Source organism: Anopheles stephensi, chromosome 2, assembly GCF_013141755.1.
Source record: "Anopheles stephensi strain Indian chromosome 2, UCI_ANSTEP_V1.0, whole genome shotgun sequence".
Lineage (NCBI taxonomy): Eukaryota > Metazoa > Arthropoda > Insecta > Diptera > Culicidae > Anopheles > Anopheles stephensi.
In genome coordinates, this window is record NC_050202.1 from 31,596,723 (window position 1) to 31,614,597 (window position 17,875).

At 43.8% G+C, this 17,875-nt stretch overlaps 1 protein-coding gene across 3 annotated transcripts in view; it reads left to right on the forward strand.

Annotated features, from left to right (window-relative positions):
* The window catches only part of LOC118503178 (neuroligin-4, X-linked-like), a 170,577-nt gene that overhangs the window by 80,932 nt on the left and 71,770 nt on the right, over positions 1 to 17,875 (forward strand). For 2 of the 3 annotated variants that reach the window (XM_036036151.1, XM_036036152.1), the window contains exons 3-4: positions 12,466 to 13,246; positions 13,381 to 13,503. In XM_036036151.1, the coding sequence (XP_035892044.1) occupies positions 12,923 to 13,246; positions 13,381 to 13,503 (447 nt within the window). In that variant the 5' untranslated portion in view covers positions 12,466 to 12,922. The remainder of the gene's footprint in view (positions 1 to 12,465; positions 13,247 to 13,380; positions 13,504 to 17,875) is intronic. The other variant, XM_036036153.1, reaches the window with a different exon arrangement.

The window sequence follows — 17,875 nt, forward strand, 5'->3', positions numbered from 1 at the left end:
TTAAAATTCATTGCAAGAGTACCACCGGCAAAATTACTCAAAAAACCTCTCGAGGATGATATCTGTACTGACAGGTAGGCAAAGTATTATCATGGCTGTAAAAGGTTCAAGGCGTAAGGTTGTTCGATGATATTCTTCGAATTTCCTTTTGTTTTCGACAGTGCCTTATTCTAGAGACCGGTAGAGGTGGCGCCGGCATCTTTAAATGACATGATCGGGGTTCAAACCCCATCTGGATCTGTCTTCTCGAAGTGAAAGCTGACTATCCAACTCTATGGAATAATGAAGTGTAGTAAGCAAGAAAAATCAGACATGGTCGTAAGAAGGTCGTTAGATAAGGACGATTGTTCTGAGAACTTTCGTGTGGACAATAAGCACATGTGGAGTAGCTCTGGAATAAGAAGTCCCAACAATCAATATATGTTCCTAGCCTCCTGGCCTAAACTGCAAGGCGTCATGGACATGCGTTTTGGAAGAAATTCCTTGGACTATGAGCCCTGTTAACTATGAGTTCCTTTGGACACAAGAGCCTTTAAGGATGGGATCATTCATGGGTTGGGCCTATTAAGTACAGCCTGGGATTCATGGGAAGGTGGTGTCCGTCCGGTAGGAAGATATAAGTTCCTACTCGTATAGATCAGAAGATGAGGAATAACGTGAAAACTATGTGAGATTTAATAACACGTCCTATAGCACCTGGTATTAACATTACTTTTTCATCACCGTAGTTAATGTAGGTTAATGAGATCTTCAGAGTAACCCAGTTACTTGAAGTCTCAAATTGTATTAAGAATGGGAAAAAAAAGGCACGTTCGACTGCTTCACTACGTACGTCTTACGATAGGCTCTTTGATTTCCAGAAGTCAGAGTAGTTCTGCGACAGCTTACATGTTACAAGAAAAGAGCTTATTAAAAAAGTTCAACATAGCACAGGTCTAAATAGTGTGTATGCTTTACTTTAAAATTGGTAAGCCATTCGTATTCCAAATGTGCCAAAAACCTTCACAATCAAATGTGTCTCGCGATTTCTGCATATCAAACGAACAGTAAGAGAGAAAGAGAAATCCGACGTATATACAAGCCAGACGAGCTTCTTTGGTAGCAAACGTGATTATTTCGGTTCCTCTCCCTGGATGCGACTGTCACAGTATTGTTGCACTGTCTCTGCGGATAAACTTTTCGGACAAAAATCAAAACCGTACTCCCATCGTACCCATACAGTGTGGGTACAACACATGAAACTGTCAAAAAGTTATCTACTGTGATTGTTCCACTAGCCTTCGCCGAAGAGCGTACAGGACGCAACAAACCACGATACCAAGCACGACGAATCTCGTCCGCCCCGTGGGAGACTGTGTGTGTGTGTTTGAAGAAGTGTGCGAGATGGATGGATGGTGCCATCCAGCCCGCTCGCTGGTATGGTAGATATAGTACGAGCGAGAAAAACTTTTTTCCTTGACCTTAATATTCAACGGGGCGACACGGAACGAGGTGACGTTGATGCCCCAGCCAGGACTTCCGTTACGGATCCGTCACGTTGAAATATTACGACCCCGAAGGTTTGTTGCCCTTCCGATGGGATGCGAAATGGCGCAAATCGACGAGCCCGAGGTGCCCGAGTGCGGTGGGCAGCCACGAAAAAACGACCACGCTTCGGGCGGAAACGGAAAGAAAACGGTCCGTCCCAAAGTGAGGTGTGAATGGCGAGTGGAAACATGAAGCATCCCGGCCAACAAAAAAGGCAGCAGCAGAAGAGAACAGAAAAAAAAGTTTGATTCAATTTTTGGGGACTGTTAAATAATAGGATTTGAGGCTTAGTTTGCATAAATGTCCATCCCAAAATGCGCGAAAGGACACGAGAGTTCTGCCTATGGTTATGCTGTTCGGGGGAATAAAAAAGGTTCATCGTGTTTTGGTAGGACACCAAAACCGAAAAAAAAGCTCGTCCATCCGTGTGAAGCCTCGTGGCAAAGAGACATAAATAAAAATCCCCACGGCAGTCCAAATTGGTCCACCGGTGGTCGGTTGCATAAGTTTTGCGGTAGCATCGGTAGTGCATATTTTGAAGGCGAATTTGTGTTGTTCGGCGCTATCGCCCGCATACCGCCGTTTGGTGTGGAATGCTTAGATTTGGGAGGACATCCCGTCGGCGCATGCAGTGTGGAATATTCGGGCCTCTTCAAAGTGTAACATCAATTATTCATAAGTTTGACGATGGGGAGTTCAGCATTTTCTCGAAGCGGATTCGGATGGCAGGGTCACAACCATGTTGCTCGAACATCGAACTGCGGATGACAGATTCGTTTCTTGCTGTCTGCTGCTGTAGCACCGCCCGTTCGTTGGGGGAGCTATTTCTATAAATATTTACACTGTGTGGTTGAAAGGTCGAAGGGAAGTTATTTAAGACAAGTAGCTCTTTTTTTGCCCACGTTGGATCGGATCCGTTTCTTTCGCTAACAAAATATAAAGCGAGTCCTTGAATCTACATCCACCACTGCACGGTACGGTTTAAAAGTGAAAGAAGGATTACCTTTTGACATTTATTTGCCCATTGGACATGGTTTTTATTTGCACGGAGCTGGAGCTAAGCTTTATCTGGACGGATTGAATGGCCGTTCTGGTTGCGTCTGGTCGGTCCGGGTCTCACTAATACCAAGTCGTTTAATCTCGGAGTTGAAAGAAACGCAAAAAAAGAGCAGCAAACTATTCTACCAATCCGATGAAGAGCACACTGACAGGAACAAAAAAGGGAGAACAAAACTGAACCTCAACGAATCATTTCTCCGGACTTGGAAAACACGTAACGAAATCATCATTTCCTTCGCCAACTGTGTGGCGCGTTCTTATTGCTTGGTCACCGGTCGGTCTCGGGTTTCTTTAAGCTGGGAAATTGATCCACGGTGCACGGTTTGGTGGACCTGCTTGCGTTCAGCAGGTTGCAGGTTGCCACACTCCAGCACACTCCGGCTCTTTATCGTTAGATTGCTTGCTAATCAAACGTGTGCTGGAGAAGAGGAAAAAAAAGGGAACAGCAATAAAGTGGCTGCCCGTGGCTGACCGTGTTGCTTCCATGATGGATGTGCTTTTCACTGTTCCCGTGGCTGGATCTTGTGGTGTCTTTTTTCTTCTCTCCAGCGCTTGTCTGTGATATAAAACGAATTTCTGTTTTTAGTCTCGCCTCTTTTGTCCGTCGTGTCCAGGTGTAGAGTTTCTTGCCCGAACCGATGAGTTCAGTTTATTTTCCGGTTTAGCTCGGTAAAGCCTTATCGTGTCGGTTCCAGAAAAAGCATGTTCTTTCGTTTTTTTCTTCTCTCTCTCTCTCTGCGTTTGTGTGTGTTATATCTTCAGCATGTGAAGCATCGGTATTCTTTTGTTCTTGGGAAAGAAAATTCAGGATGAGTGCTTAGGGAGGGCTGCACTGTCCGGGGCAGGCATAGATCTGTGCACTGTTTGATTGAAGACAGGACATGTTATAACTGCACGTAAGCGTAACCCGTCGTTGTGAGAGATTATGAGTGAAGCTTTTCTTCTGATTCTGAAGCTGTACAAAGCAAAGGGTCTGTATAGCAGGTGAATGGCAGCAATGGATAGAATAGGCCTATTTTCCGCCATATTGTTCAGCCGTATATTGTACCACACAAGCGTGCGAAGAAAACAAAAGCCAATTCCTAGTGTGAGTACATTTCTTTTCACCTTGGACCATTCACGACCAAGAAATGTACTGAGCTGATATTAGTTTTTCACCGCGATTACAAACTCCCCGGAGTGCAGTGTACATAAGTATTCACCACCAACAAGTACAACACTCTCGCTCAGGTGTCGTTTCAGATAGGTACTTTAAGCGAATAGTGTTTGGTGGTAAGTAGCTCACAGCGCTTCTTGTACGGTGCCGTGCCGGCTAATGGGCACTTTCACCTCACGTAGCAATGCACAGCGTGGCAATAAAAACATTTATATTGGTTAATAGTAAGGGCTTCCCACACGTACTGTGTTGGTGCAAAACGATTCGGCACTTCGGTATATTGTACCGAAAAACATTAGTTTGGCTGTTTTTTATTTTGTTTTGTTGCGCTTACACTCGCTTTCGGTTAAATGGGTTAAGTTTGCGAATCAAAATGGTAACGAGGAGTGTGGTGAACTTTATAACCACACACACACTTCTTCTTCACCGAAGGCATCCCAATGCAATGGTGAAGTCGTTAAGAAGAACCATATGAGAGTTATGGGCCGATAAAGTTGATGTGAAGCACATTTTGATGATCCGCTATAAATCAGCTACGCCCTAGCTGGTGTTGGGGGGATGATGGGGGGGTCTGGTGTAACTAGCACTGTCTGGTTGGGTTGCAGACTGAGGGCAAATCGATATCAGATATCCATTCGTATCCAAATCAGATCATTTCCGCTGTACATTTTGTGGGGTTTGCCGTGGCTGAAGGTAATGGAACGTCAGTCGAAGCTCGTAATAAAATATCTACTCCCGGTTGTGGACTTAAGGCAAAAAAAGGTCCTTGTAAGAGGGTGTTCAGGGAGGGTTTGAAGGATCCGAGTACTAGTGATGAATTAGAAATGGGAGTTTGAAATATTTTATTCATCGTGATGAGCTCAATCGAAGGTATCGTTTTTCCTCATTAATTGAATTAAGTGAATTTAATTTTTAACTGGCAACATCACTTTAGCACTCGATTTATTAATCTCTTGCAAAATCTTGTAAGAGTGTGGCTTAATTTTACCCATAGTAAAGAAGTCACACGTACGTACGGGGAGGCGGTTTCTAGATAGGATTTGAACCTAGGTCCTGCAGTGTGAAGACCGGTGGTGTTATTGCCTCTGACACCGGACCATCCCAAACTGACTTGTTGAATGTTTTAATAGCTTGGTTTTCTTTGATTTAGATCTCTATTTGCAGAGGCATTTTATTTTTATATGATTTAGCTTGTCATATGATCTCACGAGTCAGTGTTTATAATATTTAATGTTAAAAAACTTCACCCTTTGGATTATCCATTAGGACAGTAGCGGGGCTTTTCTTTATATTGCAATATTTGGTATCAAGTAGGACTGATCTTCTGGCTACGGTTACATTCGAGTCCAGGAACCTAGCCATTTTTAGGAAAGGACCTTCCGAATTGTAGTTCCAAAGAAAAAGATATGGAAGAAGTGAGAAATTTAAAACAAGAATCAGGTAGTAAGAGTAATTAAGATGCTCAAACAGAACCATTAGTAATTTCTGAAAAAAGGGTTTAAACTCAAATATTTAAAGTGTTTGTCGTCCAACTAGCCAAATGAAGCGTATGGCCTCTCGGGAAAAGCGTTGACTTTTTATTTAATCGTTTATATAATGAGGCTTAGGATCTTGAGACCACATTTGACTATCCAATCAGAGCTTGACGGCAACTGGATCCGAGATAGTTGTTCCTCGCACTTGAGATCCTCGGGGAGTTAAGTCACACAAGTTTTCCATAAACCACTAAAAATCTACTGGAATAAAAAGATGGCCTATGTTGAATGCTAGGCATCAAACGCTTCACTGTGGGCTTTGCAGACTTTGTAAATGATACATTGATTTTCCAAACTTAACTTTCTCGTTTCGTAACCTAACTTCACTTAAAATGGAATTTAGGTGTTTTTTTAGGTAATCTCGCGGTGACGTATCGTAGAGTTGTTGACCGATGTTATGGAAACACGCCGGCTAGAACCAGCCGCTTGCTGTTGACATTGCCCTAGATCTGATTTTTTATTTGTCTTCGTTTTGAGGTTTGAACGTCCATTTTGATCGTTACTTTGTGTCTGTTTTCAACTCTACGTTCTACGAACAAATCATATGCGTATAAGTGTAGTAGGTCCTTTAGTAATTACACATCAATAAAGGAAAATTGTATTTTGAGTGGTCAGGTGGTATTAACATTTGGGCATTTCTCTTTTACTCAGGAAAAGCACTATGAATTCCAAAGTGGACTGAATTTCCGAGTGTAGGTTTGACTATCCATCTAAAGTACATAGCTACAGCCTATAGCTGTGGTCCAAAACATTAAAAAAATTTAAGGTAGGAACGAACACAACACATGAGTAGTAATGTTAAGTTTGCTCTCCAATGAGATAAACAAGTATTCCCGAATAAACGCTTTTCATCGGAAACAGACGTAATATCATATGACAAATAGTTCCTGACAACTAATTACATTAATTGTATGTACGGGTATTGTAAATGTTTTTACAACATATTCTTGTGATTATTTCACGGTTATTTAAGTCTTTTTTTTATTCATAAAGAACGGCCTGGCCGTATTGCTTAAATCTAAATAACAAATAATAGACATTTCCTTCTCCAAACCGTGAAAGGGCACCTTATCCCTTATTTAAGTCTTTTATGAAAAACAAATACATGGCACTATTCCGAATCAATAAGATGATAAAACTGTATACATTTAATAGGTTTTTTCGTCGAAACTATCAGTTTTGTATTATTAGAGCATTGCGATTTCGCGTTTATCGAGCATAGTGTATAAAGTGGAAAGCTTGTCCTTAGAGTATCGTGATTCGAGGGAGTAGGAAGTTACGAATAAAATTTCTGAAACTTGTATTAATTTTATACAAAGTATTAGCTACTTATCCATATTTCTGAACGTTATCGATAATCATGTTGATCTCAGTGATTGAACTGGTTTTATCTAGCCAGTTTCATTTTCTACCAGCATTAATTGGCTCATCATGATTCTCGCTCGGCAAGGATTTACTTAAACAGCTTCAATCAAATTTAATTCAATACGTCCTACTTTAGCAACATACCGCGTAGTAGTAGTTTGCCGCTGGCACACAGGTGAGTGAGTCGCTAGCGGATTCGCACCAGGACAGGAGTGAGTGAGAATCACACAGATGAAGTGCAAGCAATATAATAAGCAGGAAACAAAAAAAGGCGCATCCCTATGTTCTTTCCCTCCCTCTCGCTCGCTCTCACCCGATGGCGCACATCCTGCGGACCGATGCCGTAATGAAGCAAAACATCCGGCCGTAATGAGGCTAAAAGGATTTCTTGCCCAGTTTATACGCTCTATTTGTGCCCGGTTGAACGTCGCCGGCTTCCGGTTTCCGGGTTTTGGACCGAATCCTTAGGAACGCTCCGAATACGGCAGGTCCACACATACCGTGCAACGCTTATTGACGGGGAATGATGGTGGAAAAGCCTGCGCAAGAACAAAATAACGAAGCAGACACACGGGTGCAAGAGTTCACGGTTGATCGTGTTTTATGGCTGCTGGTTGTGGCTGTTTGTTTGTGTTGTTGGGATTTTGTTGGGGATCTTTTTTTCCCCCGTGCGTTCGTTCGGGGTTTTGTACTCCCCCTATTACAATCCAATGAGTTTCTACGAAGCGAGAGCGATGGCACTGCACTGTGGAATCACTTTCCTACATTGGACTGAATTGGATTACAGCACTATGAAACGTGAAAGGATCGAAAGATCTGCCAGTAATGGTAATGGCAACAACAAAAAAATCAAATAGATGAACATCCGTTTGAACCGTTGGCTTTGAGCACGGTGCTTTGAACCTTCCACGAATCTGGGGGAAGCCTTACGTGGACGAAAACTACCGACACACGGCTCGGCTGTTTACAAGCGCTGAGGTTTACTAACATACCGAATCCGCCCGCGCGTCCCGAAGCAGGGCAAAGGCGAAGAAGATTTATTGGATTGAAAAATCATTATTCATAAAGCGAAAATTCATTGGCCCGTGAGCCCGTGGGCCCCCTAAATGCTGCTCGAAATCGGGTTTGCTTGTGCGGTACGTTTACCGATCGATTTACTGGCTCGAAGAAGGTCCCGAGTTGCTCGATTCGTAGTAAAACATTTTATGAAACGATCGTGATTAGAAAGCTTAACGCCCCATCCATACGCTTACTGGTCGCAGTTTCAGGGCAAACGGTTTGTTAACGAATTGTTGTTGTAGCTTTCAACATACGAGGCATTCTCGGGAAATCGACGAGAAAGGTATAAAAATTCATAAAGCTGTTAAGATAAATCGATCATGTGTGCTTCGCCTACCAAATCGATCGGCCATGATTGATAACGAGCTTCCCAAAACATTGCACATCGTTCGAATGGGTTTAAATGAGCGTAACCCAACAAGCAACGAGACGGCATATAAAAATCAGCTTCACCAAAGACAATTATCGCAAAGCCTCCGCTCTATGGGGGGAGATGGCGTAAAAGGCCATCTCCGGAATCATAATGTACCGCTTGAATCGTTTAATGCCATTCCAAAAGTGTTAAACATCTTTGCTTACAATCTTAATCTGCAGCTGGATAGGGAAAGCTTTCGAAAGCTTTGCCGTCGGTGCCCTCGTTGCAGCATTAGACAATCTTTGTCCGACCGAGAACAGGGAGCTTGCGGTTTTTAGCCAAGTGGAGTTTAGTTTCATCAGCATCGGATCGTTCGGTGTGTTTGGTGCGATGTAATCTCTTAAGTCATCCGAACAGCTTGTGTGTGTTCACCCTTTGCGAAGCAACCTTAGGAATTAATTACAACTACCTTACACCTTGTTGGCTTCCGCCAATCGTCGTCGGAACGGCTCGGCCTGCCTCGGTGGTCGAGCAAAATCTATTAAACTTCTTAACGAACAACTATTGAAGAAACACCCGTAACACTCAGCTCCAAACGAAACACATGCACTTTGGATTCCAATTTCCTTACTGTGCCGGGATAGTTCCGCCGGTTCCGATGGTTCGATGGGCAAAGCAAAGGGTAAAGTTTTGAACTGCGGAAAACTTGATGCCCCGAGCCGGGAGGATCGAGTTCATGCGTAGTGGAATACTCTTTTTAAACTTTTCTAATCAACCCATTTTGGAAACGCATACAGCGCCAACCGACGCCGACTACAAAATGGGTGCTTGAACTTGGGTGTGATGCACTTGGGAGCGAGTATGCCCGAGTAAGGAGACGTGCAGTAGCGCTTAGTGTTGGGTAATGTGTTTAATCTTCTAATGGGTATTGCACCGGCTGAATAACTCCTTCGAATTCTTGGTGCTATTTTCTTCCGAGGCGTGCTCTTCTCCGGCACTCAGCCGAATCGAATGTAAAAGTTTTTTTTTCTCTTGCTAATGTGTAAAGATCGAGTAGCACGCTCGAATCACCAGGGGATGTCGTGTGGGATGGGTTTTCTAATCATGGAATTAGCAAACGAGTCACCGTCTGGATACGTACGCCAAAACAAGCTAAACAGTCGCTCGCACTGAAGTGAAGGAACTCTCAAGATTTCCCACCACCAATTCGAGATGCGACTGCCTTTGCTGTAACTGTAAGCGTGTCTGGGAAGGTCTCCAAAACGGTAGGTAATTCCATCTGCAACGACCCTCGACCTTACCTAACCTCACTAATGTAAGGTGACCTTCACTCACTCACACTCGACTCGAAGCACGGAACCGGAGACCGTTTGGCGAAAAATTGAGGTCGAGTGGCAAAAATAGCAGAAACGGTGGAACATGACTTTCACACTACACCCTACACTGGAACTGGGCACGCGAGCGCGAGTTGGAGCAACTTTTGCCCGTTGCTCGTCGGATTTTGTTTGTGCAGCAACCCCCCGGGGAGGTCTGCTGACGGTGCACTTTTGCAGTGCACATTTGGGATGTGCAAAGTTTTGCTAACAAATTAATTTAATTTGTACCGATGCAAATCACGGCCAAATATGCCGTCCGTCGATGCGAAGGTGCCACACTGGCTGGTTCGCGAAGAAGCTCAGGTCAAGAAGGAAGCTGGGCGGGAGCGAATGGAATCTTGGAACTTCGCCCTCGCTTCGAAGCTCTATCGATGTGTGCGCACGGCTAGTGTGCATCCCGGAACTTTTCATCGACTTCGACAGTTGGGAACAGTCGGGTGGTTCCTCGTTGGGAACGGGTCGACGGTCTCTTAGAAACACCAATTTGTGCTCGCGATGCAATCCGCCTCTCGTTACCAGTGCGGACACTGTGCCCCATTTCGGGAGCTATTTAAAGGCTTACACAGAAGTTTAAATGACTTTGAATTAAACCTGTTCCTTTCTGTCCTATTTCTTTCATTTCTATCTTTGGCTGATGTTTCTTTCGTTGAGCGGGGAGTATGAGTTTAGGTAAGTTTTCCGATGACTTCCACAACCAAGCTGATTCGCAAGATGCAGTAGGAAATGTGGAGGAGCTTGCCAGCTCTAAATACTGAGTAGTTGGAAACGTTTTATCTTTCTTAAGAAATCCTGAATGTGGTGGCGGTGGAAGAGTCTGAAGAGTATTTGCTCATGGGACAGGATTTGGGATGCATTTTATCGTAACGAGTTTCTCTCATTAGTGAGCTTGGTTTAAGGAAGATGAAACATTTGGAATTAGTTTTTGTTTACGATAAGCTTATCGTGAAAGGAAGAAGTTATTTATAACATGTAGTGTGTGGTGATATGTGAGTACAGTGTTGATTCACAGTCCAATTAAACCGTGGATGAGGATAATTAGTTAATGAATAATTTAAAATAATTAGGAAGAAGCCCTAGTCCTTCTTCAATTTGAACTAGAACGAGGAGAAACATTTTTACGACTTCTTTGATTTGATTGTACCCATAGCCGGATAGCAAGTTCTGCGTACGAGGAAAAGGTTATGATAGGAGTCGATTCCCTGTCGTGCCATTTTAATGACTGACGCTGCTATCATCTCGGCTACTTGATCTCTTTGAATTATTCGCGACCCGGGGAAGGTCTTTTTTTTTATTGCCCACAAGCATTCAATTGTCTTCCAAAACCTTCAAAGTGCTTGGTCTTATACAGAAGCTTAAGCCAAAATTGACAGAGCCTTATGCGTGTGCGTAGCTCTCTTACGTGTGCGTGAAACTACTCTGCCACGGTTTGGACTACTAATACACGCATTCCTTTCTGTGCTCTTTTCCGCTCCATGTTTTCTCGTACTTTCCACGCCATTGAAAACAGAAGGGTTTTATTCAAGTTTAAAGTACAGCAAGATATTTTCCTTCCCCACCCTTCCTACACACCCGCGAGGGATTATGTGATGGAGAGGCCTAACTCGTGCATATCGCACCTTCAACGGTCTTTAACACTCCTTTACGTTTTTCACGCTTAAATTTTGTAAAAACTCATTGAAAAACGGAGCCGTTGGGCCTGTTTCATCTAAACGACCCTGATTCTTTCGTTACCACCTCAGCGAGAGGCAAACTCAGCTTCGGTAGCTGCTGCTTCCTCTGCCGTGTTGAAGCCCCCAGCGCGCTAAAACACAGAAGAATCATTGATATTCGACGTTATGGCCGGTTCGAGATCGCCTTCAACGTCGATTGTGCCGCTGATGGATAACCGCAAATGTTGTCTTTGGCTATCCGCGAGAGAGTGTCGTCTACGCCGAATACGATTTTCAGCTCTTCGTTCAACCGTCATTGGCGGAGGAGGCGGTGAAGGAAGCTGCCCACCTCTCCGCTGTTCTTGAGCGATTACTCGCTGCCGCCGCCTAACCTCATTCCACCGATCGTTTCTTGATCGTCGTGCCGCATTCGGCAAGCTGGCTTGTGTGGCGAGTCTGGCTCTCTCCTCATCCCATTCACTTTGCAGGGTAGAAGTAATTTGTTTGAAAGCCTCACACACTTGGCTCCAGTTTTGTTGACTCTGGAGCATGTGATGGACTAAGTTTTCCAATGAGACGGGATCAGACGAGCCCTCACCAAGCAGCTGCACACGGATGTTAGCAAATCGCGGACACTCGAACACGGCGTGTTCCACTGATTTCGGAACCCCCGGGCACCGCTGGCAATCCGGGGACGACGTGAATGCCATGATATGCAGGTATTCACGTAAAAATCCGTGTTCGGAAAGAACCTGCGCTAAATGGAAGGTCACGTCTCCGTACTTCGACTGGGCCGGGGTTCAAATCCCATCCAAGACAGCCTCCCCGTACATAAGGCTGATTACTTTACTACAGGTAAAATTAAGTCACAGAAAGCCAAAAATGGCAGGCCAAGACCTCTAGAGGTTGTAGTGCCAAGGAAGAAGAATATTATTAGTATGCGTTAAATATTTATGGGCTATTTAAACCAAAAAATAAACACACGTGGTTCCGACGTGTTTTTCTCCATGATTTGTTACCCTATCCTTGATTATACGTTAGTGAGTCTACAAAAAATACAGCTTGTCTTCGTGCCACAGGTTCTTGATATCTTTGGAGTTAACCGATCTCTGACCTACACTAAAGCTAATCAGAACTTATATAGGTTATGTTAAAACAAGATTCTATTCTATAGTCATTAAAGCAATATTCCACCAGTGAGGTTTCCTTATAAATTAAATACACTATGTTAAGAAGCCTCGACTGACCCTCAGACTTTTTATTGTGATATTTTTTATAAAGAATAAAGTGTTTTATTTAGTGATAATGACGCCTTATAACTATCAAAAACGTAATACTGTAACAAATAACTAACAACTCTATTTCAATTTGTGTTTCTTTGCAGTTGCGTGCTTCGACAAAAATCGTCTGGAATACAAGAAAATTCTTGATTAAAAAGTTTATAATTTCATATTTTTTTAAATTTTGTGTAGTGTTGTGTTAAAGTGAGCAAAAGTCCTAGTGAATCATTCAGCATAGCTTTACAATACAAGTGAACTCTTCGCCTCAGTCGAGAGTGACAAGGTGAAGATCGTACACAGGTAATTCAGTGCCCATTATGCAGCGTGTGGTGCGTTGGAATTGAATTGTCGTAGCCGAGTCAGGAATATTAATTGCAACCGTGAATTGAATCTGTCAATTCGCATTGGGGTTAGCGAGTGGGAGGTGGGTTATGTGGTACGCGGTAGGATCCCATCACCAACGCCCGGCCCATGCCATACCGTGTCATTCGTGTGCGTAGAATGGCCGATCCTCATGCGGGGAACCGGTAATGTTCCCCCATTCGTTAACCGCACTGTACAATGCAGGCCCACGATGGGCCAAAGCGATCCTACCGCCACGACCGTCAGCAGCACCAGAGGCAGCAGCAGCAGCAGCCGCAGCAGCAACAAACACCGGAACCGGAGGTGAGCAGCCGTGTCACGTCCTGTTCGGGGTTCGTGCTGCAAGCGAAACTCGTCCCAATCCGTGCCACGATCTGGCTGTGGGTGCTCTGTGCCTGCAGCTTCGTCGTCGTGCCTGCCCGGGCAGGGCCACGCTACAGTTCGCGTATCGTCGATACAAAGTCGGGCGCCATCCGGGGCGTTATCCTCGAGCTCAACTCGAAGCACCTCGAGCCAGTGGAGGTAAATTGAATTTGGTGCACGTTCCGCGTTCGATCATTGTGCGCGTTTGCGAAACGGTGGTCCACCTGGCAGGGAATGTGAAAATGTTTGTGTGTCTTTTTGTTTCTTTTTCGTTCTCGGTTTGTTACATGCAGGTTTTTAAAGCAGTACCGTACGCGACACCACCGATCGGAAGTTTGCGCTTTGAGCCACCGAAGAAACTTCCACCGTGGAAAGGAACCAAGCTGGCAGACACATTCGGATCCGTGTGCCCACAGGTACGTTTGTCACATGTAATTTATTTTGTTTGTCCAAGCTGAGTGAGGTGTATGAAAAAGTGTTGGAAGACACAGTCAGTGCAGGTGGTCTTGTACAATCGACAAAGTAACAAATCATGGAGAGAAACACGTCGGAACCACGTGTGTTTATTTTTTGGTTTTAAATTGAGGATATCAAGCTGACATTTAAAGCGGTAGTTATAATTCTACGTATTCGGTTCTCATACAATTTTTTATTTTTTTCTATAAAATGTAAAAATTCTTATTTTCTTCATGTTTTACGGTTACAATTTATCAAACTTGATTACGCAAAATGGAGACGCCTGGTCATTCATTCACGCTATGCAATGCCATGGAGACGTCTGGTTGTTCAAGCATAAAGCGCGATAGTAATGGAGGCGCATGGTATTTTACTTTGAATTTTGACCAATATTGGTGACTCATCGTTGAAAACATTTTTAAAGTGAAGAGAACCCTTCCCATACTTTTAATAAACAAGTTACTTTTTTTCAAACTACATTAAACGGGGGATTATCTTAACAAGTGTCGCAAACAAAAGCTACCAGGTCAGATAGTGAATTATCCCCACCGCCGTGTATGGCAGATAGAAAGAAACCAGCGTTCCACGTCAATTAGTTTAAAGGCAACATGAATGGAAAAATTTCAATAACCCATTAGATAAAGTATACGGCGTGAATGTAACGAGGGCTTGCCGACTCTAGGCGGTCAGCACGCACGCCATCAAATCCGCGACTAATGGTCACTGATGAGACAAATCCGTTCTCGAATGCTGTGCACGTTTCCCACCATCAAGCATTCGCCGACGACAACCATAGACGACGTGCTGCCCCTTTGCTACTGTTCGCTTCAAGCACCCTGATGACGTGATTGCAGCCCGTACTAGTGAATGATAAATGGTGCCATCATCGCCCCTTCAGCACTGCTGGCAAATGGGTTTACAGGGCAAACAAAACAAAAAAAAAGGTTTCGCCAGTAAGAAAAACAATGCGTACGAAAGCAAGAATAAAAATTGTTCCACTTATCCGGCAAATTCTTCAACCAGCCACTCGAGGACAAAATTTATCCATTTGCTCTCGAGCGTATTCTTCAAATCGGTGGCCAAAGTAATTCTTACAGTTCACATTGCACTTACGCGCGGCCGTACCGGTCCGGTGAAAGATGGTCAGAATCATTTTCCATTTCCTCAAGCTCAAGATGGAGTCAGCGTTTTTGTCGTGGTAACAATCTTCGCTGCCGGGCCACACCGATTGCACAGCTGTAAAGTGTGCCATTTTCTAAAGCTCCAATCTGGCAACTTTACGGACTCATGGTGGCTCATCGTGCAGGAAGAGCAGCAAATGGAGAGCAGAATGCTCACCGGCAATCACCGGAGCAGTCCGGACTGAAGCTTTTATTCAATTCAATGGTAAAATATTTTAGCCCGCTGTGCCAGTTCGTGCTTAATGTGAACTGCCCGGACTTGTTCAGGAAATTAATATCATAATTTTTTTCACCGTCCCTTGCACCGGGAGCGATGCCGTCTGTCGTTCATCGTAGCGTGCGCCCGGTTGGTGCATTCCTTTTTATCGACCATTTGGCTTACGGACGGATTGAAGTGCAGTCGTGCGGGATGGAGTTTACTTTTGCGTAATTTCACCCTCACTTTCCTGCAAATCCTCGAGTCTTTGGTGCCATGCCGGGGTCAGTTCGATGTGAATGCAGTGATGGAAGATGCAGTGGACTTGAGAATCATTTTTTGTTGCTCCACAGTAAGCATCTATTTTTAGCTGTGCATCTCTGTGCTTAATGCATCTGAGCGTGAATAAGGGGAGAATTATACTTGACCGAATCTTGAGAGATTGTTCCATTGACATAGCCTTTTTTATCAACATGTTTGTTTCAGACAATATCATTACTATTGCAAGCTGTCATATGATGTTTTGTTAAAAAAGTTCCAGAAAGTCTGAACTTTGAACGAAATTTTAAGATTCTACCGCCTAAAACTCTTGTTATGTGTGAAAAAACTGAAGAAGTTGGTTTTCGTGGTGTTTAGCATCTAAGCAAAAAAAAAAATCAAAATCATGGTCGTACTTGAAATCAAAACATCAGTATGAATTCACTGAGGTTTCCCATTTGCATCCAGGATTAATACAGATCTCTGTCTAGAACGGGGAAGAGTGGGTTCGCTTCGGAATAGATGACACGTGGCCGTCTGGGTGGGACCCTTTGCATCTTCCGCCCGAAAATTCGGTAGCTGGTAGACCTTAAAGGATGAATCAATTCTATATACATTTTTAAATAATACAAACTACGAGTTTACTCTCGACGTCAGCTCCTGAACCGTCCATCTTCATCAGTGACAATACCCAACGATTCAAAATATTCATTAACCTGTCAGCCAATCTGAATAAACAGTTTTCCCTTTCCGATAATAAAGTTTCGTAAAATTACATAAACCATCGTGAATCTAAATTGAACTCCTAAAAAAGCAAATGTGGTGCTTGGAGAACACTTAATTTGTTGAAACATGTGGCTTACGATTTCTTTGACCCTCTTTGTTAGAAGACTTTGTTTTGCTCATTGTTCAGGCCCTGCTGATTTGTTGCTCCGTGGTCTAGTCCTCATCTGCCAGACTTATTTTGAGTCATTTTAGGTATTTGTGAACAGCGATTGCAGGTTAAGAACCATACTTAAAGGCAAGTGGCCATTAACTCAGTAGATATAATTTAATTTTGTAGTTTTATTTCACTATCAATGTCAGTGGCTGATTGAGGCTTCTCGTCACACGTAGTTCTGATCCTTTTTCTATGCTCTCTTCTTTTTTCGTCGCTATTTATCCACATTGTTGTCTGTCATCTGTACAATCCATAATGCATCTGCCACCACAAAGTGGATATAGAGTCTAGGTACGATCATAGCTTTGGAGTCTTGGCTATTGGAGAGTGTAACAGAAGTGGATTCGTTTGTGCTATAAACTTTTTTACTCGACACATTTAAGCTACACTTGCGATTGCACAAACTTACATAGGCAATCGATCGTCAAATATACTTATTTTGTCAAGACCAAAATATCATATAGTCATTTGAAATAAGTCTCTAAACGAAGTAAAGCAACGTTTCCTGTCTAACTTAAATGTCAGATCTGCTTAAATCATTCTCGTTTAAATATTTCCCAGCATCATATGAATCTTTTTCAAGCTCAAACTTGTGTTGCCTAACTAAAATAAAGAAATTAACTGCTACCAAAAACAAGGTACCGACTGGAACGCTCTATACAATAAATCATTTAGCTTACAAATTGCGAGCGAAACCGTCTGAGCTCTTGTGAAAGCAATTTGTTCCACCGGGAAATGGGAAAACAAATTTTCCAACCCAAAATGGCAAGGAAAGCGTCTCTCATCTTGGCGCAACATTTTTCGTCTCGTGGGAACGGGCTCAGACGCCGGTCACTAGCGTCGTCAAAAATTCAGGTCAATTTCATGACTTTACAAAAATGCCGCCAAGCTTCTGCCATCACCAGGATGACGCCCAGCCACAGTCTCAGTAACGGCTGGTTGGCTGGCTTCAACCTTGCGCACATACGCGAGGCAAACCGGCAACACTCGTTGCATTAAATTGTCGACAAATGGCTAATGAAAAATAAGCTCCACGGGTGAAGGAAATTGTCGAAAGTCCTGCCCAAAGGAATAGGGCAGAAACTGTGCACGATGTCTTTGGCCGGCGCGAATCCCATCTGTTTCCGCTTTAATTCGCACACATCATCGTCAGGCCCATTGGGCGGGTGCCGGCGGTATGGCACGGAACAGACGACGAGGGTCATGCTCATACATATATCGTGTATAAAAGTTCACCCCGGCACATTCCAAACGCACCAGAGCTCACCGACACGTCGTCCACGTTTAACGGCCAACGACCGGCAATGTAGCAACGTTTCGGAAGTGGTACTTGCTTTTCTTAGGCACCCCCATAGGAAAGCACGGGCCCGGTACTGAACAATCATTACAATATTTTACCGAGCTTTTTTTTCTTTCATAAAGACACACAAACTCACACACACACACACACGTACACATCTGTGCTTTTGGCTGATGAGAGAGCTTGAAGCGTACTGCCTCAACTGGAATGTGTTTTTCCTGTTCTTTCGCAGAGGGGAGGTAAAGTTTTTCCCGCATACCCTCGTAACGTTACGATTCTCGCATATGGCAAAAGGAAATGGGAAGCCATTAAAGGCAAATACTGGCTGGCAACACTGCCGCTGGAAGATTTGCTAACCGACGACAGTGCCTACCGGGAGGCACCGAGAGGTGGACGACATTTTTATTCATCTTTTCGTTTGCGCTTCTTTTTTTTTACACCACCACGAAACGGGCCT